Source organism: Ambystoma mexicanum, chromosome 2q, assembly GCF_040938575.1.
Source record: "Ambystoma mexicanum isolate Mex_15411 chromosome 2q, UKY_AmexF1_1, whole genome shotgun sequence".
Taxonomy (NCBI): Eukaryota; Metazoa; Chordata; class Amphibia; order Caudata; family Ambystomatidae; genus Ambystoma; species Ambystoma mexicanum.
Window position 1 is genome coordinate 637677173 of NC_090924.1, and position 25206 is coordinate 637702378.

A 25206-nucleotide genomic window follows, 5' to 3' on the forward strand; every position below is an offset into this window, starting at 1 on the left:
AAGGTTGGGCCCAGGCAAACCAGAATGGGGGAATCAATGGAGGCAGGAGAGGGAGGATATAAGGTATAACAGTAAAGATGAGGGTGCAGGTTGTTCGGATGAGGTCCCTGGAGGAGGCGGCAGACCAAGAGACAAGGATGAAGGATGGTGTAAAGGCAAGTGAATGCGAATTAAGCAGAGAAATTGATTGTTGAAAAAAAGTGGTACTGTGCTGTGCGTGTATGAGTGGAAGTGGTCGTGGGACAGTGGGTGTGAGTGAAGGGTGACAGAGTGAAAGGAGGGTGACAGACTGTAGGGTGGAGTAGTAATGATGTGTAATAATAGTGGTGTGAGGTTCGGATTAGTGGTAGAGTAATAGAGGGATTAGTAGGGTTGTGGAGGAGAGAGTAGTAGTGGCATGGAATTGGGACAGTAGAAGCCAAATAGGAGGTCAGAGCATTAGGTAGGAGGCATTTGTATTTTTTTTTTTTACGTGTCGAAAGCCTGCAGGCATCAGGGCGCGGACATAAAGACAGAGGACTAAATGTAAAACAAGACGAGGAATGTCTGGCCTAGATCAAGATACTTGGGAAATTATTTGAATAACAGTGTTTTCTATTTCTTTTTGAAGGTCTGAAAGTTGGGTTTCTAATCTGAACATGGTTGGCAGTTTGTTCTATTTTAGGGATGCTTTAACCGGAAAAGAGCATCCCATTCCATTTGCTTTCTTTGTCCGGGTGATCTTAACTAGGCCTTGATTTTTAGATCTCAGTGATTGTCCTGGTTCGTAAAAGGATATTTGCTCCTTTAGATAGGTAGGGGCAGAGCCATAGAGGCAGTGATGAACGATTGAGACCGCTTTGAATGTGATGCGCTCGTCTACCGCCAGCCATTGTAAGGATTTGCGGTCTTCTGTGACGTGATTATTTCGGGGTATCTTTTTTATGGCTCTCACTGCGTTATTCTGAATGACTTGCCACTGGTCAATGCACCCCTTGCTTATTCCAGTGGCAAGGCATTTCCATAGTCCAGTCTTGAGAGGATGACGGCTCTAGCGATGGTAGTGCTATTTTCTTCATTTAAGACAGGCCTTATGTGCCTGAGTAGTCTTTGGTAGTATCTGGAGTTCTTTTTTAGATATGAGATGAGCATTTGCTCCAAGGGAGGGTTCCAAATAAATTCCTAGGATTTTCACTTCATCCGAGGTAGAGATACTGGAGTTTTTTGTTAAATTGGGCATAGTCCGAGTTGAGTTTCGCTCTGGCCTGGGTGGATCCAAAAATCATGAGCTCTGTTTTACTGCTGTTTAGGAGGAGCCAGTTAGATTTCACCCATGCCTCAATTATGCTATAGATGGTAGCTATTTTGGAACTATCTGTGTTGTGGCATCCACTCAGCTCTATGATGAGCTGGGTATCGTCAGCGAAGTTGGTGAATAGCACACCCAAGTTATTAAGGAGGGTGCAGAGGCAGCGAAGGTAAAGGTTAAAGAGGAGGGGGGAGAAACTGGCTCCCTCAGGCACACCACAGTTTATACTTATGGGATTGGAAAATGTCCCACCCCAATGTATTTTGCAGCTACGGTCTATGAGAAAAGAGGAGATCCAATCTATGGCCTCCTACGAGCAGTTTCCTGATGGAACCAATGCTTCCTGGAGTTCATGATGGTCTAGCGGATCAAACGCTGCTGATAGATCTAAAAGCATCAGCATGCCATTCTTTCCCTTTTCCATGATGTTCAGAATTCTAGTCTGTAGGTCGAGTAGCGCGTTCTCAGTGCTATGTGAGCCTCTGAAACAGGTGGGATTGTTGTGCGTGAAGTAGGTTGTGTTCATCCACATAGGTCTGCAATTGTTTAGTTGCTGCTTTGTCTAGGATTTTCGGAGTAGATTGCAGTTAGTTATTGGCTGGAGGTTTATTGGGTCTTGTTGGTCGAGTCCTGTTTTTTTAACGAATGGTGTGACCGTCACTGCTTTGATAGAGATGGGTACTTTCTTGATTTTAAAAGAGGCGTTTACAATTCTGCGAATAAGGGATGAAAATATGTCAGAGTTTGAGGACAATTTTCAGAGGTAGAATGTTTTCTGAGCAGGATGTCTGCTTGAGAGAAGTGGGGAGCTTTTTTGTGTCATTTAAGGTGAGGGGATTAAACTTTTTTGTCCTCATGAGTAGTGAGGGGGTGGTCTGTGATGTTCAATGAAGAATGTGCTTGGCAGAGACTGATGGTTTTACGAGCCTTTAGGATTCTTTCATGAAAAGCGAGCTGAAACTTCTCGCAGTCGTCTTGTGAGGGTTGAAAGGGGGGGTGATAGGGAAGGGGTTTTTTCTACTGACTTTAGAATTTGAAAGAATTTGCCTGAGCAGTTGGAAGCTGTGGAGATTTGCTGATTGTAAAAGTCTTTTTTAGTCTCAGTTAGTTTCTCTTTATATTTTTTCTCTAGTTCTTTCCAAGTCTTTTTATTTTCGTCTGTCTGATTTTTTTGCCACTGTCTTTCCAGTTTCCTTTTTTCAGTGCTTTTGTCTCATCGGTAAACCATTTCTGGTGGTTGACATTTGGTCTGACCTGTTTTGTTTCGCTGGAGCATGGGTATCAACAATTTTTTGAAAGTGTGTATTGTACATGTTAAAAATAATGTCGCATGAATCCTCATCGAATGTTAAAGACAAGATAGTAGCAACGGTATTGGCTAAGATGTCAGGCGTGAGGTTTTTGAAGTTACTATTGGTGATGGTGTTCGGTGCATTGTCCTGCTTTTTTATGCTGGTTTTGATGTCAGTATAAGTTCAACTTTACCAGATACAGGTGGTAGGTGGAAATACCAACAAAGGGACTGAGAGCATGGATGGAGAGTGGTAAAAGAGGGAAGCAAGGAAGGGCGGAGAGTGGTGTAGTTGAGAAACAGAGCGTAAGCCATCAAGTAAAGAAGTAGAAGGGTGTGGAAGAGAAGAGAGTGCCCGGAGTGGGGAAGGCACTAACCAACGAGGGTCCCCGAGTATCACTTCTATTGTTTCCAGAGGAAGCCTAGATAGATTAAGCATTTACCTTTAGACCATCACAAATGGACAGATAGCTTTTAGATAGTAGTAGTTGCTAATCACTAGTACCAGTCTGGGGTCAATGGAAGCCTGGTTTAGGGTGCTGTATTGAAAATAAAAAATCATTGCTCCTCATTTGGGAGTAGATGTGTTCTTGAGGCGATCTGGCCATCCATCACAGCATTAAACAATATCCTGGGGGAAATAATAAACACCTAAGGTGCAACCGCATCAATGAGTTTAGGATTAGTCACAGCTGCGGGCAACTGTCCCATAGTAGAAGGGACAATAATGCCACGCCTTGGAGGAGAACTTGCTAGACTAGATGTTGCAAGGGAACTGGCTTTACTTCCTAATGAACAAGAAAGCAAACTCCAACATGGAGACATAGTATGAACCACTTGGAGGTCTCTCTGGAGAGATTACCTGGGTAAATGCTCAGGAGAAGGATCTAGAAAACAATCAAACAAAAAGCAGGAGAAAGGGGAGACATCCCAAGGTACATTTGAACAAGCACAAACTACCTTCTCAAATCAAAGGAAAAGGGGAAGACCGTGTCATGCAAGCCAACCCAATACCAGAGGACGATTATAGGGTTCATGCCAACAACCGCGACACGGGGTAAAAATAAAGATGCAGTCGGGGTTCAACATAATCTCAGAGATAGAACACAACTTAGAACCACAATGGTACAGAGGAAAATTATACTTTCTCTCACCCACAGAAAGATAATACACAAGGTTCAGCATCCAAGGGAGAGGAAAAACCTGTGAGGAAGACAAGGGTGAGAAAACACCGACAGAAACTGTGATGAATCACAGGATTCTGTCACTTTTCACCAGGGAGGAGCCTCTCCCTGTGAGGCTAGGGAGGTGAGCCCGCTGTGCAATACCCTCCCTATGGGTAGAGGCAAGGAGGACCTCACCGGTAGAGACTCCCTCTCTAGGAAAAAGGACTCCCATTCTGATGAAGAACTCCCTAAACCCAATAATACCAGCCCATCTTCAAAAACATCCAGTGAAACAAAGTATGAAGAACAAACTAGAATCTGTTATTGTCAAGTAAACTCTCTGCTTACACCTATGAAGAAACACTTGGATGGTACTGAGACGAACAAGATCATTGGAACAATACAGAGGGTAATGCAAACAAAGAAGAAGGACACTACGCTGAGTAAGTCCCACGCCAGCTTCATAAATCTTGGAGGTGGAGGCTGTGAGGAAGAAAGAATCTGCAAGTTTCAAGCCAGCTCGGAGTGGAATGCTGAACAAAACCTGGATGCGCCGCGTCCAATGAGAGAGAGAAGCCCAAGTATTTTCTATGACACATGGCGTTATCAGAGAGAAGAGATGGGAAAAGCCGAGCAAGAGGCAAGGCCTCCTGAGCCTGAATGGATGAAGAATGGTGGCATGACCATATGGTCCATGAACGACACTGATACCACTTGCACTAAAGTAATGTTGTGCAAGCCGACGGACAGAAACAAACAAGAAGCCAACCTGACATGCGAAGAAGAAGGTCCAACCTCTGTTTGGTGACGTTATCCTAGAGTAATCCAGGTAACAGGGAAAGCAGCAGACCTGGGAGGGGGACCGAAGATAATTACTGGGACGCTCATACTCGCCACAGAAGAGATATTATTGAAAGTAACTGAAAGCCAAGAGAAGCAATATTTGAATCCTCAAACTCAACCAGGTCAAGATAAATACTGGACATTAAGTAAAGAGAAAATATTAAACTAGATAAAAGAGGAACAGAGTTATTCCGTGGAAGGAAAGATATTGTCCCAAATAGAGGAGAAGAAGAAAATAGCACAGAGCAAACAAAGAATAACCGAGTGAAAGAGACAGTTCAGATCTTGAAGAATTTAATATTTGAACTGAATAATTTGATAAAAGCAATCCCTAAGGACTATCTGAAGAAACATTATTGAAGTGAACTTGATGGAAGAACCACCTCACTCACAGGAGAAGGGAGGCATTCTCCTGGGCTTTAGTTGTTCTAAATAGCAGCATGGTCAGGATGGATTAGTTTTGGATAGTGGACAAAATTGGTTTGGACTCTCACCAACGACTGACCCGATTTAGTTTGGTTAAGTAGGGAGCATCCGTAGCCTATGGAGAGATAGGAGTTTTTACTTTTCCTTTAACAAATAATGATTATCAGATGGAAAATCAGAGACCATGTTCTTCGTCACAAAACAATTGAAAAAAAACAGATGGTAACGGTCCAGACCCTTAGCATAATTCCATTAACTAGCCAGAGATTGGATAGAAGTCTTTAGATTCTGGCTCGGACATTTCCATATTTGGGGAAAACACACCATTTAATTACTATGCCTACACAAAAGCAAGTAGAACCAACTACTTCCACAGGTCACGTGGTAGAAAGCATTGAAATTCGTCTGGTTACAATTCAACCAGAGGGAGAACAACCAAAAGAGATTGAGGCACTGTTTTAGGCCCAATCTACATTAAAAACAAAATGGGGTTTTGAGAGCTAAAAACGGCCTCCACCGTACATTAAAGAAAATCATAAGGGAGACTATGTCATTAAATCATCTTACTCAAAAGAAATTGAGGAATCCCTCTCTCATAAAATACTGAGCCTATAAGCAGGCATTCCAAATTGTTGGCAGAAAATTAGAAGACATTGACTGCGCAAATGATGATTTCAATAACACTTGCAAAAGGTGACCATGTCGGTCAGATAGCACAGCGAGGAGAGCACTCGCTTAGACATCCTGCAGAGCTTGCCAACGCAGGTTTGAATCCCGGCAGGGCTAAACTCAGCCTTTCATCCTTCCGAGGTCAATAAATGAGCACCAGACACCGTGGGTAATAATAAGCAGCGCTCAGATGCCTGAGGGTTCGTAGCACTATACAAATGCTAAATTATTATTATTCAAAGAAAATTGCCTCAAAAAGGACATGTTCAATTATAAGAAATGATGGACAGATTACATTTATGACCTTTCCAATGCCAGATGAGGGGAGGAGGCTCTGCCCACAATTTCTAGAAAACGTGTACACTTATAGAATCCTTACACAATCAGACAGCTTTCAACTCTGCATCATTGTTAAAACCACTTTATGCACTAGTGAAACTGAATTTCAATCCATCGGACTGGAAAGCAGAACATTCTGCAACACATTTGCAATCAAATGACTGAAAGAACTTCACTTGAAGACAGGACCATTGAAAGATTTAAAGTAACATTACTTTATCGTCAAAATGCTTTCAAATACATAGTTTGTAATTATGGTGAGACCAATCTAATGGCGTATTGTTCACATGTTTACACAATACCAGACTAAAAGTTCCCTCCACAAGATAAGATCTTAACAGCAGTACATAAAGAAAGGGCTCTAAGAGCAAATAAAACTATACACTTGAATACTTCTGCTGGAAGCAGCAACATGCTCAAGTATATTGTACACTAAAGCACTACGCACTTAATGGATTGAAAGGAGTGCTACGCAGTTCACGCTTGATGAGCAGTACCATTACAAACAAGAGTTGAAGCAAATGTACCATCTAGAGTGGTTTTTAGAAACAGAACCAGAAGTTGAGGTACCAAATATTCCACTCTTGCAGACATTGCTTTCTGCAATAGCTCAGCAATTCCAGCAACTGGGTCACTCTAGTTACTCTGCTGCATGGGCTTCTTTTCAGGGCCATTTCAACCATAATAATGTATTTGAATGCCTAGACACCAGAACAAACCACGTCGGAGATAGACCAGTCCAGACAGCCGAGTTATGAGTTTATTCTACTGGCTCTCAAATAGGCTGCTCCACACAAGTCCACAATTATTGTCTCAGATTCAGAATATTTTGTCGGGGGATACAACCTTGACTTGTAATGGTGGATACAACATGATTTTGAAGTGACCACAATAGTATCTAAAGAACTTTGGAAACAGGTTTGGAACATCAATACAGTAAATGCTCTAAAGCACATTATAGAAGAACGTACAACAGACTGCGAACAGTGTTCATAATGAACAAGCTAGCTTGTCTGCCAGACAGCAGACAGGATTTGCAGTGGCAGCTTTGTCACGCTCTGCTGGACACATTGATAAGGACATTAAATCCAGCCATAAAGCAAGATGTGCTAACCTAAAAGGATTCCTTAACACATATACCTATTAGCTGATAGACAACAGGATAGAATAAAATTAATATCTGCTGTGCATGCTGGAATGGCTACTTCCAAATTTGAGATATTAGCAACTAATCATATTTTGATAGACAGAAACTGGTGGCCAGCTTCGAAAATATATAAAACCGGAAATTGCTAATTGCTCAACATGTTTGCAAAACACTGCATCCTACCAGTAAATAAAAAAAGCTTCTCTGAGGGAAACCGTACCATTTTAAAATCATCTTCATGGATCCACAGTGGTCCCTTTGTAGCAGTTAGCAAATATGAATACTTGTTAATTGTTGCAGACACATATACTAGATTCACCTGGATCCGAAAGCTGACTAGAAGGAAGTTAAAGGATTTGTGATCTATAGTAGTTATGACAGTACCTAAAACACTCCCAAGATAACAATGGGCCAGCCTTTTCAGGCAAAGCCTTAAGAGGACCTCGTCATGCTGGGGATGTATCTTGCAATTCTCAAACACTTTAGACCAGAGTCCAATGGGAGCTGTGAATGGGATTATTAAACCTATCCTGACATTCATCCTTTTTCTGTGAGGGTGATGCGGTAGAACACTGGCTTTTAGTAATGAGAATGATAAGTTATTAACCAAGTCAATCACAATGCGACAGTCAAACACAAGATGAAGTGCTGTATGTAATGCCAATGCCTCCCCATAGGATCCCCACCTGTGCTCAAAAACCTTAAACTAGATTGCTCCTTCACTAATGACGGCATTTCGATGCTTGTCTCCCCGACAGTGTAGACCCTTAGAGTCCACCTCCATGCTTCCCTCTCCCTAACTCACCATGTCAATGCCATATCCTCCTCTGCTGCCCACTGTAAGGAAGGCATGCTATCAAAGTAAGACAGACAAGTGATCACAGTTCAAGGGTGTTTATTAAAATGTAAAATGGGTGAGATGCCCTAAACCTAAATCTAAGATGGGCGCAAGCTACGACCATCAAATAATAATAATACAGTAGAGTCTAGTCAAATAAAAAGGGCCTATATTGAAATAAAAAAATATTACCAATACTTACCGCTATGCTACAAAATAGTGTGGGATGATATTCACAAGAAACGAAAGAAGTGTTCACAAAATGAATGTTATAGCCGGTGTCTCCCTTCCCCACGTTTTTTAGCACAGAACAAGGCAAGACTCCTGAGCACAGCCGACTCCTGGGCTTCTCTGGCACAAGCTTACAGTTCATTTTCTATATGTCAGGGCCTTCGATGCCCAAGTCTCTTCTTATGCAGTCTCCTGCCTCAGAGGGTCTGATATGCCAAAACAACAAAGCAAAAGTTCCTTCTGTTAATCGTCACGTTCAATGATTACCCTTCACTCTTGGAACCCCCTCATCTGGGCTCCGATCCTTCTCTCAGTTGTCAGCCTCCCTCACTCGGCATCAGACCAACCACTCACTGTGGCCATCCCTCAGTTGGGTTTATACTTGTCGTCACAATGTAGTTCACTTAGCTACTTCACAGAGTGGTATTCATTTCCCTTTGATTTTCTCTTGACGTCCCTCAATCGGGTTCACTACTGTCTTTCAATCACAACCTCCTCATTTGTAATATTCAAAGTCTCAATGTATTTGTATTTGTATTTATTTAGATTTATATAGCACTTTAAGCCAAAGCGCTTTACATGTGGAACAAGCAATTACAACAAGCAATTCATAACATTGAATCAAACAAGAAAACAGTACAGGTGTCATGAAACAGAGTCTAGGACTCTGTGTGCAGGACCCTATCAGGGCCCACAGACTTCTGTTTGAACACTGTGTGTAAAATCAAGTCAAAGGCAAAAGAATCCAGCCGTATAAAGGGCTTTTCTGTTTCAGACAAAATCGCCTACAGACTACATTACCCAGGAAGCCCTGGGCCAGGAACTACTTTCCAAGGCCAACGTTGGGCGTGACACGCGCACGCATGCGCACGCAGCAAAAGGCACAGGGCTTGTGCTACGAAGTCTCACCGAGGAAGACGTGTTCCTGGGAGCTCCGAGCACAGGGATCAACACGAGGGGCCACGCCGCACCTGACTTCACTCCAGGCCCTCGCCTGCAAAAGCTAAGTACCGTGGGCTCGGGGAGTGAAGGTCACACGGGGGAAGCCATCTCAGCGCCGCACCGTAGAGAGTGAGGGAGAGCTGAGTTGGCAGTGAGGGGCACGCACAGGGGGCATCACCCAGGGATCCCGCTCCCCCTGCTCCAACAAGCTAAGTCCTAGGCTCCATAGGCTATAGCGCTTCGGGTTGCTACCCGATTTTAGCCCGCATCCATAACGCGAGCAGTGCATACGATTTGCATGTTAAATTAGCCACGTGCAGCGGCTACCAGCGCAGACGCGTTTGAGACGCCTGCGGTTCTTGACCATATCGCAGCTTGCTCCCGGTACACTAAAAACACTTGCCTCAACTAACGGATCGAGTTGGGGGCTGCACTGGCCAGGAACTGCACGTATTTCATCGCGGAGCCACGCGTGGCTTAAATCCGCATGGAATGGGCAGTAGCCCATATCAGACAACTTATTAACCCCATAGTGGGCAGACGCACGCATTTCACCGCGGAGCCACATGCGGCGTAGATCCGCATTGAACGGGCTGTAGCCCAGATATTCAACAATGTAGTGGGCCGCAGCAGCAGCCAAAGCAAGAGCATATCCTTGTACTCTGTGCCAACTAATAATGTGTGTGTGGTATGAGATGTGACACACTAGTCAGTAACTGTCACTCTTTTTGCAGCACTGATTCTGCTCCGGATTCCGAACCTGAGAGTGCGCAGGCAGAAGGCCAGCACTCCCCCCAGAGATAAGTCTCTTCTGGTTACCTAAAGTTGTGAATGAAAACGTAGTATAATTGTACTGCATTGTGTTTCCCTGTGTTTTCCCTTCCCTAACCACTCCCCCTTTTCCCAACCCTCTTTCCGGTGATCCTGCATGATTCTACCTATCCAACCGACAAGATCCTAAGTCTCTTTCCCCGCTAGGGTCTCAGAGGCTTGTGTAAGCTTTGCCTTGCAGGCGCTGAGACCTTGGAGGGGGTGGTTGGTTCGCGCCACTCCATCTAAATCACTTACCTTTGTCTCCCACCATCAGTTCTTCTTCCACTTCTGCTCCTGTACCGCTCGTCGTTCTGCCCAATACATCTGTATCCGTTCACTCCCTGCCCCCCAAGAAAACAAGGACGTCCCTCCCTGCAGCACAGTTCTTTGCCAAAAGGATGGCCCACTCCAGCAGCCAGTGTTGGAGCAGAGGATGAAGAACATTTTTGGGATTATAGCCCTTATTTATTTGCTGTGGATAGGCCTCATACGTGCTTACTTTTTTAAACCACTTCAAAAATGTTTTACACCTGCAGCAACAATCCCTGCTACCAGTCTTGTTAATTTGAAATCAGCCAACTCACATTCACTAAAGAAGAGGGATGTGCAGTGTATTGTTCATGTAACCATATGCATTCTCACACTTCCTCTGGGTCAGTTCTCGGCAAAGCAATACAGAACACATGGTGGGCCTACAATGCAAATAAATGAGTCAATCATTTATTCTGCTATTGTCCATGTTTCTGAAGTATAAATTAAGCGCTAGACTTGACACTTTACCCTGCTCTGTGAAATCCGGTATAGCCCACTTTTGCGGCATACAATCCCCCTACAAGTCACTTTCGTCGAATAGGTAAAGTGTGTGTCTGTGTGTCTGGATTGCAGGCAGGTGGAAGGCGGTGCCCCCCGCATTGAGAGACAACAGGGGAGGGAGTGCTGAGCGGGAATTATGTTTACCTGCAGTGCCGAAACAGGATTCGGGAAAACGAGGTTCGGTGAAATCGGCTTGTGGGGAAACATCATAGAACCTGAAATCCGAAAAATGACAAGGAAGAGTTGCAGGACATTATGATGTACTTGCGATTATTGTCTAGAATAGTAATTCTTATTTGTTTTTCTCTACGTGGACATTTGTGTGAATTTGAATGAAAACATTAGTGAGATAATAGCAGGCAGGTTGTGTTTTCTTTCCGTAGAGATGAGCAGCCATCATTCATTTGAAGTACTGTGGGTGACTTTTCTTGCATTGTAAGTGGGGTGACCACCTTTAATACCTTGATTTATTATTTTAAATAAAATGAAATATCCAGGTTAAAATAGCCAGTTTCATGTCCCAGATTGTGGGGTTGGATTGTTGCATGGGGGAGGACGGACGGTATGCAAGTGATTTCAACCCAGCACTTCACCTAAGTCAATGCCTAGCGTAGGATGCACAATTGAAACCCTTAATTATATATGTTTGTCTATAAGTTCTTTTATATCTGAATGATGTACCCTTATATCACGCCCCTCTCTTTGAATTCCCCCCGGTCTCACAGAACCAGGAAGTACACTGTTTTGCAAAGTTAAAAAGATGTATTTTATGGATTTGCTCAATATATATCACACTATTTAATATTTATACAATTATCGCCAATGGGGTGATGTTACAATAATCAACAATCTCTTTAATCAGAAGGAGTATGGATAGGAAAAATAATGCAGCAAAGAATAATACTTTGTGTGGGTTCAGTCAAATGCAATGTCACTCTTTCCCCCTGCAGCCTACTCAATCCCCCCAATATGCAGTATAAAGAGATGGAAGGGGAGAACAGAGGTTTCAGGAAATACAGAATTCAACAAATACAGTTTCAATCCCAATTTCCCCCAGCAAACTCAGAGAGAAACAGGAATGATTGCAAACAGGTCAAATGCTTTTGAATGTGGCTTTGAATGAATGGTTAAAAACACAGAAAACTGGATTTAATTCACTAAATTGGATTCAAAACTAGTGGGAGCTGCTTTGTATAGTTTCAGATCAGAAACACTAGCAATGATTATTGAGTCACTAGCAGATTGAACACTTAATTGTGAGGTCGGATGCAAAGAACAGCTGTTTTACACGTGATGAAATTGAGCCAAACGAGAATTTGCGGCAAACCTTTCCACGCGCAAGAACCGCGATTGCGGAATAACTAGAAGGAGATGGAATACGGTTTTGGATCTTTTGACAAGGGGGGGATGTTAGCTTCAATTTGACACTTAAATCACGTTTCTAGCATGCACGGTACGGAAGTTATGAAGGTTTTAGTAGTGGTCGTTTTTTCTCAGAAAGAGTCAAAATTTGCAAATGAAAGATGCACTTTTGAACATTACAAACAAGTTTCTTATACTAGAGAGTCTATGAAGCCACAAGCTACACGACAGCACAGCCACCAATCCAGCGACGCCTCTGGATGGTTTCTACCTGCCGACGCTTGTCTTTCTTTAGCAAATATATTAGCGCAAAGATGATTTTAACACTACTATTATCAAAGGACTATAGGGATGAGAGAAAGATTCAGGTAAGACAAAAGATTTTCTACGATGCAGTTCTGGATATGATAGAAGGGTTTGGATAGGGTTACTTATGAATAAGATATGTGCTTGGAATAATTCTATGCTGTAGATACTCACTACTACAGTTTGGAATGGGCCAGTCAGGGATCTGGTCAAAGATTCTGTACTGGAATTCTGGTAGCCCACCGGACGGAATTCAGGGCGCTCGGGTTCTGCACTCAGCACGGCACTCTGGACTGGATCTGACGGGTTGGTTCTGAGTTGCAGCTATCTGGTTACAGCTCTGCTCTACTGGTTTGGCTCTCTGGATTATAGCAAGAATTCTTAGAAAGAAAGCAGAAACAGCACAGCCAGGCTGTTCTTTTTGTGGTTCCCCCTGGAGGTCTGGGGTAAAATCTGGTTTTAGGATTTTAAAAGGCCAAGCTGAGAAGGGTTCAGCTTTGGAAATGGGCCTTTCTGCTTTCAAAGTTCTGGAGTCTTGGATATAGATTTCTCTTGCAAAGTGCTCCGCCAGCAATCAGTTGATGGGTGAATGTGTGTGAGTCTCTAGGACCTAAGCTGTCGCTATGTATGTATTTCCCAAAGGGGTGGGTAGGCTGAATTATACTAGGCACACCCTCTAGGAATCCTATTGGTTAGGGTCTGTCCTCTCTCCTGATTTGAGATGGAAATCTGGTGTCATGATGATGCTGTATTTTACAATCCAGGGAGAACCTCCCCTTTGTTTCTGCACAGTAAATCTATTTTTCATATAAAGCATATTTACAATATTACCAACTTGCTAGCAATAACATATTTACATCCCAGATTAAGTGGAGCAAGTATTCATCCGAGTCCCATCTCGGTGAGAGCTTGGGTTCAGAATCGACAGTTTTCCACGCTTTTGGTCGGGTACCCAATGTCAGATTTGTCCACATTTTTATACATATATGCGCATGACATCTGGACATATTCCTGTGAAGATTCATATTTCTAGCATTACACAATTGCTACAAAACCACAATTTCTGTAGTCATGTTCTGAACATAGCACAGAGTTCTGAGTAGTTTCAAAATGTGACCAGGATTTTCATGTTAACAACACTATATTTTACAGATTTTTACAATCTTGCACAGTCCTCTGTGAGTCTTTTTCAAAAAGATACTTTCTTTTGCTTTAAGGATACACATATCTGTCTGTCCCGCCCCCAAAGTTTTGGTGGACCAAGAGCAATCCAGCCTCTCTTCCTGCTGGCAGGAGTTCTGTTGATACTTGAATTTGCATACCCTTTCAATCCAGGAAGCCTTTTGTCTCTCCCCAGAACAGCAGAGCAAAATCTCTTCCCCCCTCCATTAACATCCGACTGAGAGTTCCTGCCCTTTTGATGGGAAGGAGAAGGGTGGGGTGTTTCCCAGTGGGGGAAGCTTCTTTGAAGTGTTGCTGATTCAGGTTACTTTAAAGTAAATTGTTACATTGTTCTTTGTTGAAATTAAAGTTACAATTTTAAAAACAGGCAAACATATCTCCAATTCCAGTCTTTTTCAACATAGAAAGTAAATAGTGGCATCCTATATTGCTTTTGATGGCACATCACTTCTTTTCAACAATTTGATTTTAATGCACAAGTTTAAAGTCCTAATGCACTTAACTGACAGCGGTCATGCAGGCAGGCGGCGGTACTGCGCCCACATTCCGACAGATTTTCCCAGGCAAGCCTTTTTTTAATGTGGATATTCGGTATCAGTTATTAATATCCCCAACAAAAATATTGCCGTAAATATGGCCGTTTGGTTCGCCATAGGCGATATTTTTATTGGGGATATTATGTGGGAGCGGGGATTGCGGGGGGGGTCCCCCGCACATTAAAAAATTATGCAGGGGTGTCCCTCGCAGGGTCCATTGTGAATTTTGCTGCAAAAATATGGCGATAGTTTTGTATCGCAATTTTTTTGCAGCGGGATTATCACATGGAACCGTATATTCTTGTGATGAAATCTGCTTCTCCTGACATTGTGTGCTTATGGGGATTCCTTAAATAAGGTGCTAGTTAACACCCAGCAAGGATGTTGGATCTTTTCTGAAGTTTGGGATCCATTATTTTGCAATTTCAACAGCCAAGGAAAAACGTATTTCAGAGCACTTCTGCGTTTCCTTGCAATGAAGCACTGCCTTTTCAGGTAGTTCCATTTCCCTCTGTGGGCAGCCCAATGACAGGTTTTGGCAGTGTGGTCTCCTATTCTATCACTGACACAGGCAAAGTAGATAGGCAGCCAATTTTTCCGGTTTCACTGCGCACTTTTCAGAGGTTTTAGCGCGCACAGGGCTTTTTGCGGCCATTTTATTGGTTCTGGTGAAAGCAGCGCACAGTGAGGTCGCAGGGTAGAGCCTAATGGGTCAATACATCCCACAGGTAGAGTATGAAATTCATGTCCTTCTTCCATAATAAGAGTCGATAGAAAATGTAATTTATCTATTTTCAACAGTTTGTTTGGCGAACATAGTATTAACATAGGGGGGTAGGAGGGTGGGGGCGCGGAGAGGCGAGGAAATATGAACAACTCTGCTGAGAATCCTACCAAGCAATTGCCTCCTGTCTAACCTATAAACACCAGTGATTCATTTTCAGTTTTAAAAAAAAAGACACGATGGGGTGTGATAGCCTCTGGAAAAGAGCTTGGCCACTGAGGAGGCAATATGGGAAAGCATGCCCAATGTGGCAGAATGGCTTAATTTGTTACAAATTCTCACTATTGCTTTTGGATCTGTGTGCATCACATGATTTTTCAGTCATTGATGTTTATTTCGGAAGCTGGGTTGGGTTCCATAAAACCATACAAATAAATACATATTCGACATAGTAAAAAACTCACACCAAAACACAAATAGATAAGTATCATAACAAGCATTTTAACAGCGTAAAACATAAACCAGTCCAAAATAACAATAATCTCATTTTGAAAAAGAAAAGAATCATAGGAGAAAGCGTTATGAACATAATTTCTAATTCAGGATAAAAGAAGGTCTTTTAGCAAACCATTTCAGATCGTTATTGTTATTCCTTAAAGGAACAATGATGACCAAGCAATCAATGAAGTATCGTCCAGTAGCAATTAGTAAAGAGCAGGTAAAAGCTTGATTAAAATTAATAGCCTTAAGAACAGACAATAAAAAACATTTAGGAGGTTCAAGGAATCCTGGGAAAAAGAAGCATAAATGAAGCAAACCCTCTTTCGCTGCACGGCAAAAAAAAACAATTGCTGCCATTATTATGTACACTGGACCACTTGGCAGTAACTCCCTTTAGGCATAAGCGTTAAAACAGGCTTTTGTAATGAAAGTTATGTTTAGCTCATGTTAAATATCCCAGGATTTGGGCAGAAGTGTAGATATTGGACAGTTTACTCTGTTTCCGTTGTGCTATACTCAAGAGGGCTCGTCTTTTCAAACCATTATTTTATGATTTCAATACTTTCCATCACTCGCTGCACCCCAAGTACCCTAGAAGGAATTGTATGACCATGCCCAATTTCCTGCTCCATATCTTGCCACTGCTTTGGGTTTGGTTTTTATAAATTGTCAATAGCATCTGAAATCGGATTGGCTTTGTCCATTTTTGCAAATCTGGAGATGCCCTCAAGTGATGCGTTTATCTCCATTATAATTTGAAGAAAAGGCGACACGCAGGTAGTCAAAGGCTTGTAGCACAGCTAACTTCTATTTGCGTGCCCAAAAGGGAGAAGATTTGGATCTTTTATGGGAACGGTCTGGGTAACTTACTATGGCTACAGATTTTGCTACATTGAGAGTTAGATCATGGCCATTTTCATAAAGTCGGTATATGCATTCATGTTCTCGTTTTAAGGTCCGAGGTGTCTGTGCCAATAAAACTATGCCATCAGCATAGTCCAGAACCGGTATGAACCTTTGGCCGATGCGGCGACAGCACTGTCCCAGTTATTTAAATGGTCAGACAAACCATTAAAATAAAGGCAGAAGAGTAGGAGAGGTATTTCACAACCTTGCCTACTGCCTCGCTTATCGTGAAACCTTGAGGTGCAGTGTCCAGGATTCCCTGAACGGACACATGCTTCATTTTCGTTAGGCAGGCAGGCAAAGTGCTATCAAGTCTGTCATGCCTCCCAGCAAACGCCATAGTTTACTTCTATTAACATGGTGGAAGGCAGTGCTGCGATTTTTATTGACAGATATTAGCAAACGTAGGCAGCTGCAGAGCGTTATGTTGGCATGATATTGTTGTCTGCATTATCAAGATGTTCTGCTACTCCATATGCCAAATAACATCATGTTTTCTTTTTTTTTTTTTTTTTTTTTAGGAGATTTTCCAAAACATCAGATTTATTTTAGAAGGGCAATTGTGGTGATACATTAGTATTCTGGATTTAAATACAAATTCAAAGGCAACGAAGTAACATATTCGAATTCCGGTAGTTTAATCAGCACAAAAACATCATGTTTTCATATAACAGAACGTCTGTTAGCTGTAATAGTAGCTGTCAATACCCAACTAAACTGCCCTCAATTGACAATGTGGGAAGGATAAAGGGCCGACTCTGCCCTGCCCAATAATATTCGGCGACAGTGGGATGCATTCCCATCTCTGAAACAGTAACATATTTTTCTGAGCTAGCTTGCTGGCCTTAATATGGATGGAACCTTACAGCAATGCTCAAAAACACCACATTCTACATTTACTTACACCACATCAATCACAGTCGGACCTGATAATCTGGACCCTGAATGGCACACTATGCTCCATTCTATTAGGCAGTGTCACCTTTTTGTATAGGTCCGGGAAGTCTATCAGAAGATGACAAAGTGCTTGGAGGAGCTGTATCATGTTCAACCTCTCAGAGGATGCGCACTGAATAATGTGGAAGCAGTCCGTCAATTAAATGCCTGCTGATCTGAGCATAGTAGCTGCGCTTGCTGTGTTCCAGGCTATTGACCCAACTACAATGTGTTTTAAACACTTTATTGTGTTCTACCTACAGTATCCGTGCAAATTAGCTGCTCAAACAGATTTTTAACCAGCAGATTGGCTTTGTTCCTGGCAAAAGTGGATTTTTGGATAATGCCCACACCCATAAATTTGAGACCCTGGCACTTCGAAATTAGGTTTGGAAAAGAAACTGGGGTAAATGTATTCGTTTTAGCACTGCATATTTTAGCAAAATATGTTTTAACAATTCTAGAAAAAAGTGTCTTTTATCAAATGGCATCATGCTCGGAGAAGAAACAAATTACAAAGAGGATTCACCAGGATAAGCAAGAGAGCATCATTTCTAAACCCATAGACGGTTAACAAATTGCCTCATCTCGCAAAGCATGAATGTCCCATGTGGAGCTGCACCAACATAAATAAAGTAAATGTTTAGCTAAGCTCTGTTGAAAGGAAAGAAGAGAAGAGAAGAGAGTAATATTCAGCGACTTACTCTTCATCAGTCTGCACGCAGGTATCCAATTCTATTACGTGGCTCCCAATGAACCAAACGAGATTGGAGAAGTATGGAACAGCAGTTTTGTCTCGTATGTAGTGCAACATGGGCTGGTTGTCCACTAAGAGAATAAAAAGTAAAGTTGGATTAGAGTATGCCAATATATTGATATGTGAAGGTGGTCATAATTCCCTCACCTCAAACAGCAAAACGATGTTCTGATTTTTAGGTGGAAGCTAATCAGTTAATTGATTTTAAGTAAATATTGATTAGTAATCGAGAAATTTAAAACAAAATAGAGACTAAAGCGAGAAGCAATTTCTGCCTTCAATTAACAATATTTGAAGTGTGACTTTTAAGGCCCTCTTATTTATTGTGAAATATGCAGGTGCAACAGTGAGAGAAGACATCAAGACTAATGAAGTGCTTGGAACACACAGCGGTTCAACAGAAGAATTGGTTACTCACTGGTTCACTACCAGCCCTTGCAGGTTTTCTGAACATGCTTACAGTGGTTAGGTGATCTGAACACCCATTGAGCCTCTTTCCAAATCTAAACATTGGCCCTTGATGCATGCACATTTTACCCTGGCTCAGGAACATGCTCCCACAGTGGACAGGCGTAAAATTACCAAGCTTTACAGTGTTTCCATTGCGGACCGTTTGAGTGCACGATCTCACTTTCCAACAAATTTAAACCTTTCCAAAATCAGTCAGGGGGTGAGAATTAGTCTTAACAGATACATTCAAATGGCATACGTCTCAAAAGAGACAGAAATTGGACTTCATCTGAGAACTGCTAGAGCATTATGTATGCGTGTAGCAGTCAATCAAGGTTCCCGGACTTGACAGTGAAACTTGGAAAATGTGATCATTTGAATCTTTTACATGACACATCACATTAACTCGACATTGTAAAATTTAGGTTCACTATAAAACTAAGTTTTGCCCATTCTAGCCCTTGAGATCCACAGGTTTAGCTAAAATACACATAAAGAAACAAGTGTAAAACCCATAAATGTTTGGATAAAACAAATGTAAAAATCATTTAATTTGACACCAGGCATTTAGCTTAGTTTCTATTTATTTGGAGTATCTTTCTAATGAGCTCTGGGGGGCCCCGTCAACCCCTTACAGAGTGCCTGCATAATTTAAGTTATAACTGGTTTTATTACCACAATGTGCATCACATTTTCTTAAAAATAATGTTAACAATGGTGGTTTGAAAAAACATTTGTAGAATTTAGTATATAGCCTCTCTCTTGAAACAAAATAATAAAGACATGCATTCTTGTTCCCATTATACTAGTGGAGCCCACAGACACTCGTGGCAATGAGCATGGAGTGTCCATAAGTGAAATTCATATTGAATAAAGATCCTTACAAACTTAGGCCCACGACAATAATAATAGCTGGGAAGCCCAAAGTTGAATTTGATCAAATTCAAAAGGAAAGAGGCGGCTACATGTCCACATACAACTAATACGTTCTCATATTTCAAGTAGATATGCAAGCATAAAGGAAAGGGAAGAGATTCATAGACTTACATGACACTGCAATAGGGCACACAGGATTCATCATTGAAGAAAGGGTAAAAAAAGAAACAGTTAAAAGGGATAAACACCTACAAAAAAAACAATGGAACTCAAAGACAGATGAAAACAAATCTATATATTTTCGACCCTAAGACCACATTTAATAAAGATTCATAAATCGAAATAAACATTGGTATATTCATTCAATATACTCCACTTCAACACAGAACTGCTCCTTTGAACTTGTGGTCAAGTTAGAGAACTTTGGCGCACTGACTATTCAGGCATGCAGTCATAATATAAATGAAAAATAGGAATCCCCATCATTTGTTAGTGTTAATGAGCTCTTATTCGATCAAAGGCACAGAGGCAAGTATTGTGCTTCACTTGCTTTACTTCATCTTTTAGCAGCAAAGCCAAAAATGGAAGACTACGTATCCCAGCAGCACTGGCATTTATGTAGTCACAACCTTAACATTGCATGTCCTCAATTAACACATCCCTACAAGGCTATCCCCATGTCCTCACATCTAGATTCTTTGTCTGCTCTCTTTTTTAATGCGAATCAATGCACCTATAATCAACCATTATCGAAAAGTCAAAGACATCAACCAGGGGCAAGCATGACTAAACCAAATGATACACAAAAGGGACAGAAATGCAAACTGAGTAACTGTCGAGCCTGTAGCAGCCATGTGTCCACAAGCATCTACTAAATCAGCATCTCGCCTATCCAAAAAATGGACCATCAACTGGAGGCTTTCTGCTCCGGACCTGTGGGTGAGATACAATATCAGGAATGGGCAAAACAACTAAGGTCCAACAAATAAATACAAGCAGGAACCTCAGCATACAGCAGTCAGGCAATAGACATGCACATTTGTGCAACCAGAGAGGGGTAATGTTTGCCTTCATGTTTTAATACAATGTAAACTCTCTTCAACCAACAGGTAATAGAAATCCCTATGGCATCACAGAGGCAGGTTGTATGCTTTTTCAGAGATTAATCAGCACCAACATGCCTATCTTGCTGATCGGTTTAAAATAGAACTCCGAGATAACAAAGCCCTGCGTCCAATTGACCACTTTGAGAATGATCTCCAACCATGTTCGCAAATAGAAAGCTTTTACGGCCATATCGCCCCTGTGGTGATGGACACCAAAAGGGAGTAATTTCTTACCTCTAACTCAATTTCTCCAGCGTTGGTATCTTTCATAGATTCACATGCTGTGAATATTCCCTGTCATCAGGCTGAGAATTCTCGGTTACTTATATTTTAATACCTTTCCTAAGGAAAAGCTTTTGACACCTTCAGTGTCCTACCCACATCGTTGTGGGTGCTTTTGGTCCCTACCAATAGGGCGCTGAGTGTTTAGCTCCGCCCCAGCAGCTTCCCCTCAGATTTTAACCACTCTTACTGGAGGAATAACACATACAGAGGGTGTTTGCATGGAGGAGAAGGCTGGAGAAATGGAGTTACAGAAACAACTCCCTTCTCCAGCATTGGATCTTTCATAGATTGAATAGCAGTATGCATGACCGGAGGAGAAAGACAGGCAAAGACAGGCAAACAGAGATCAGAACCCCTGAATGTATGCCTGTGCAAGAAGAATAGATATGCAACGATAACCCCAGAAGCTGCATGGCTTACCTTACTGGAACAGCCGTTGAGGGACTGCCCGTCCCATTTGCCTGTCCTCTGCATGCTACTGCTGCAGGCAGTAGTGCCTTGTGAAGGTGTGGGGCACTGCTCATGTTGCTGACTGACAAATGTCTTTGATGGGCATGCCAGACCACAGAGCTGCTGAGGCCGCTGCAGGCCTTGTGGAATGTGCCCTGGCTGTAGTCTGCAGTGGCCTGTAGGCCTTTGCGTGACAGAAGGAGATAGTAGAGGATATCCACCTTGCAATACCTTGCTTCGTGATAGCTTTCCATTTGTTTGAAGGTCCGAAAGCGATAAAGAGCTGTCTTGCTGCTCTGAAGGATTTGGTACGGTCCATGTAATATTTCAACACCTTTTTGACGTCCAGGAAGTGTAATGCTCTCTCAGCGGGGGGTGGTGGCATTTTGGAAGAAGGTAGGCAACGCGATAGTTGCGTTTGTGTGGAACTCAGATGGCACTTTTGGAATAAAGTGGGGATTGGTGGAGAGGATTACTTTGTCCCTTGCAAAGCTGGAGTATGGAGGGTCCACCAACAATGCTAGTACCGCTGAGACCCGTCTGGAGGACGTAATAGCGACCAGGAAAGCCAACTTCCAAGTCACAAACTTGATGTGAGCTGAAGAGAGGCTCAAGGGGGGCATTCATGAGGCCGGCTAGGACCGGGTTTAGGCTCCATACCAGTGGTATCCTTTTCTGTGGGGGAGAGGAGCAGAAATGTCCCTTTAGGAAATGTGTGAGTAGTCTGTTGCTCGGAGGGGTGGTCTCCCTCTTTTTCTGGTGAACCTGGAAATTTCTGCCAGGTGTACTTTTATGGAGGAGATAGCGAGACCTTCCTCCACTAGCTCAAGCAGGTATGAAAGGACCTGTTGTGGTTGTATAGCCAGTGGTTGCAAGTTGGACTGTTGTGAACACCATGTGCAAAATCTTTTCCACTTTTGGTTGTACAAGCTGTTAGTGGAAGGGGCCCTAGCTGCCACCAGTAAGCGTTGACATTCCTGCTGGATGTCTAGGTAGCCGAGTGATCTGGAGCCACGCGGTCAGCTTGAGGGAGCGTGGGTCATAATGCAGGTTTGCGCCGTTTCTCTGCGACAGGAGATCGGCCTGGGCTCCCAGGTGGATTGGGTTGTCCGCCGATAGCTGGAGGAGGTCCTAGATCCACTTTTTTCTGGGCCAGTATGGTGCCACTAAGATCATTTTGCATTTGGATTGGATTGTTCTCCTGATCAATGGTATGGGGGGGAAACACATATGCGAAGACGTTGGTCCAAGGGACTGAGAACGCATCCCCCTGTGAGCTTGGGTACAGGAGCTTGCTTGCGCAATTTTGGCACTGTTTGTTGGATATTGTGGCAAAGAGGTCCATCGGCGGCTGCCCCCCTGCTGCAAAGATTATGTTGATTTGGCTGCTGTGAAGATGCCATTCTTGGGATTGCATAGTGTCCCTGCTGAGGCTGTCTGCCCGCTGGTTTTGTATCACCAGCAGGTGGAACGCTTGTAGAGTGACGCTGTTGTGAATGGCTCAGTGCCAAATGGTTTGCACCTCTTGAGACCGGGAGCTTGACCTTGTTCCTCCCAGTTTCTGGAGGTAAAACAGTGGTAGTTTTGTCTGTGAGGACCTGCCCTTCTGAGTTTTGAATTAATGGAAGGAAGGATTTTAGGGCCCAATGGACCACTCGCAGCTCCAGGATATTGATGTGCAGGGACGATTCGTCGGGAGTACATAGGCCTTTGAGTCGGTGTTGGCATAGGTGGGCCCCCCATACCGCCAAGGAGGCATCAGTCACCAGTGTTAACTGGTGGGTCGGCTCGAGCAGTGTTGCTGTGTATTGTCCACCATTGCAGTGAACGTGAGAGTGCAGGTGTGATGGTGATTTTGTATCCCCAGGAACCTTGGGTTTGGGACCATCTGGCTGCCAGGAACTGTTATGCTGGACGCATAGGCAGCCTGCAATGTGGTAATAATGGTATGCAATATGACATGGTTCCGAGCAGTGCCATGTATTTGCGCAACGGGAGCGGTTTGTTTGTGGTGACTGAGCGTGCCAGAGACATTAACCTGTGAATTCTGTCGGCCAGGGGTTTGACCAGGCTTTGTGCCGTGGAGAATAGTGCACCCAGTAACATCAAGCTTTTGGATGACGTGAAGCAGGATTTCGTGTAGTTGATTGTAAATCTTAACTGTTGGAGTAGAGTCTCCGTTTGCGCAAGTGAGTACAATGTTTCTTGGTGCATTGGGGCCCTGACCAACTAATCATCTAGATATGGATAGACGTGGTGGCCTTGTTTTCTGAGGAATGCTGTCACTGGAGCTAGGCATTTGGTGAAAGTCCTGGGAACTGATTTGAGGCGAAAAGGTAGGACTCTAAATTGGTAATGCTTCTCCTCAACCTTGAACCTGAGATATTGCCGGTGCCTGCAGTGTATTGGAATGTGAAAGTAGGCGTCTTTTGAGTCCAATGGCACTAGATGTTCGTGAGGCTGAACCGCCTTTATGACATCCTGTAGTGTGACCATTTTGAATTTCAGTTGCCTGATGTTTTTGTTTAATTTCCTTAAGTCCAGGATGGGACGCCACTTTCCGTCTGGTTTCTTTACCATGAAGTACCTTGAGTATACTCCTTTTCCCATCAAGTGTGGGGGAACCCTTTCTATAGCTCTTCTGGCTAAATCTGACGCACCTCTTGTTGAAGGATCCGTTGATGCGAATGCGACACTATTACGGGAGGTATGGGTTTGTGTTTACGCTTGAGCTCTAACAGATGGCAGTGTTGGAAGACATCTAGCACCCATCTGTCTTCAGTTATTGATTGCCAACTGTTGCCATAAAGTGCCACATTTCCTCTCACTGGTGCGCCCTTGAGGCAGTCATTGTTGAGATTTGTTCTGCCTACCCTTTTGAGAGGTGGCAGAGCTGCGGTTACATTGCGATTGGCGGTAGTCCCTGGAGTGTTGGAATGACTGATAGTTCCTTTTATAACCCTGGGAGTAATAGCCTGATCTAGCATACCCTTTGGAGTCTTAAGTTGAAGACGATCTAGTTTGACCTGAGGCTCCCCGGAAGGGACAAAGACTTTCTGCCTTGTAAGGAAGTTAGTGACCGTGCAGTAGCAGAATCCACCTTCATGGCCTTAAGAGCCTCATTGATTTTGTCACCAAAGAAATGGTTGCCCTCGAATGGCATGTCCACGACCTTATGTTGCACCTCCTGCCTGAAGTCGGTATAGCGTGGCCAGCCTGGCCTTCGTAGGACAACCACATTACCAATCTGTTTAAATCCTGTCTACGCGAGGTCTACAGCAATATTTATGCTATGTTTGGATGCTTCATCGCCCTTGTGTATAATTGTCATGGCTTCCTTTCGTTTTTGTTCAGGTAAATGCTCCAGGATGGGGGCTTGCCGGTGCCACATTTCGCAATCATAGCGGGCTACTATGGCTAGGGTGTTGGCTGATTTAACCGTCATTGCCCCGCTGGTGAGTACCTTTTTGCCAAAAGCATCTATTTTTCTGCCTTTGCTTTCCAGGGGTGTGGCGCATTTCTGCTGCGAGCGTGCTTCGCGAGTAGTAGCTGCTGACTATACGGATGCCGGAGAGGGCTGAGAAGTGAGGCACTTAGGAGTTATATCTGGTGCTTTATACTTTTTGTCCAGCCTACCTTTTACTGCGGGTTCTGTGAAAGGGTGCTTCAGGGTTCGTAACCCCACCTGCCAAACATGGTCAAGAATGGGTATAGCGAACACCGCTTTCTGGCTTTTCCCCCATGTAATCGAAAAATCTTTCCTCTGCCGGTGTTAAACCAAGTTCTTGGCACACTTTTGAAACCATGGCATCGAAAGCCCCAATGTCGTATGGCGGAGAGGGCTGGACCGGAGTACCTTGTACCTCCGCTTGGTCTGCATCGTCTGTATCCCAGTTATCATTCTGGTGTGGAGAGTAAGTTGTGGTGGAAAAGTCTGTATCCTTTGGATCAGTGTCCTGATCTGTGTTCAGCAGTTCCCCTTCTTCTTGTTCGCCTAGCAGAGGACTACCCTACACGGAGGAG

At 43.3% G+C, this 25206-nt stretch overlaps 1 protein-coding gene across 3 annotated transcripts in view; it reads right to left on the reverse strand.

Annotated features, from left to right (window-relative positions):
- Positions 1 to 25206, reverse strand: part of CLEC16A (C-type lectin domain containing 16A) — a 1932649-nt gene that overhangs the window by 1528426 nt on the left and 379017 nt on the right. For all 3 annotated transcript variants that reach the window (XM_069647805.1, XM_069647806.1, XM_069647807.1), the window contains exon 6: positions 17964 to 18087. In XM_069647805.1, coding sequence (XP_069503906.1) covers positions 17964 to 18087 — 124 coding nt within the window. The remainder of the gene's footprint in view (positions 1 to 17963; positions 18088 to 25206) is intronic.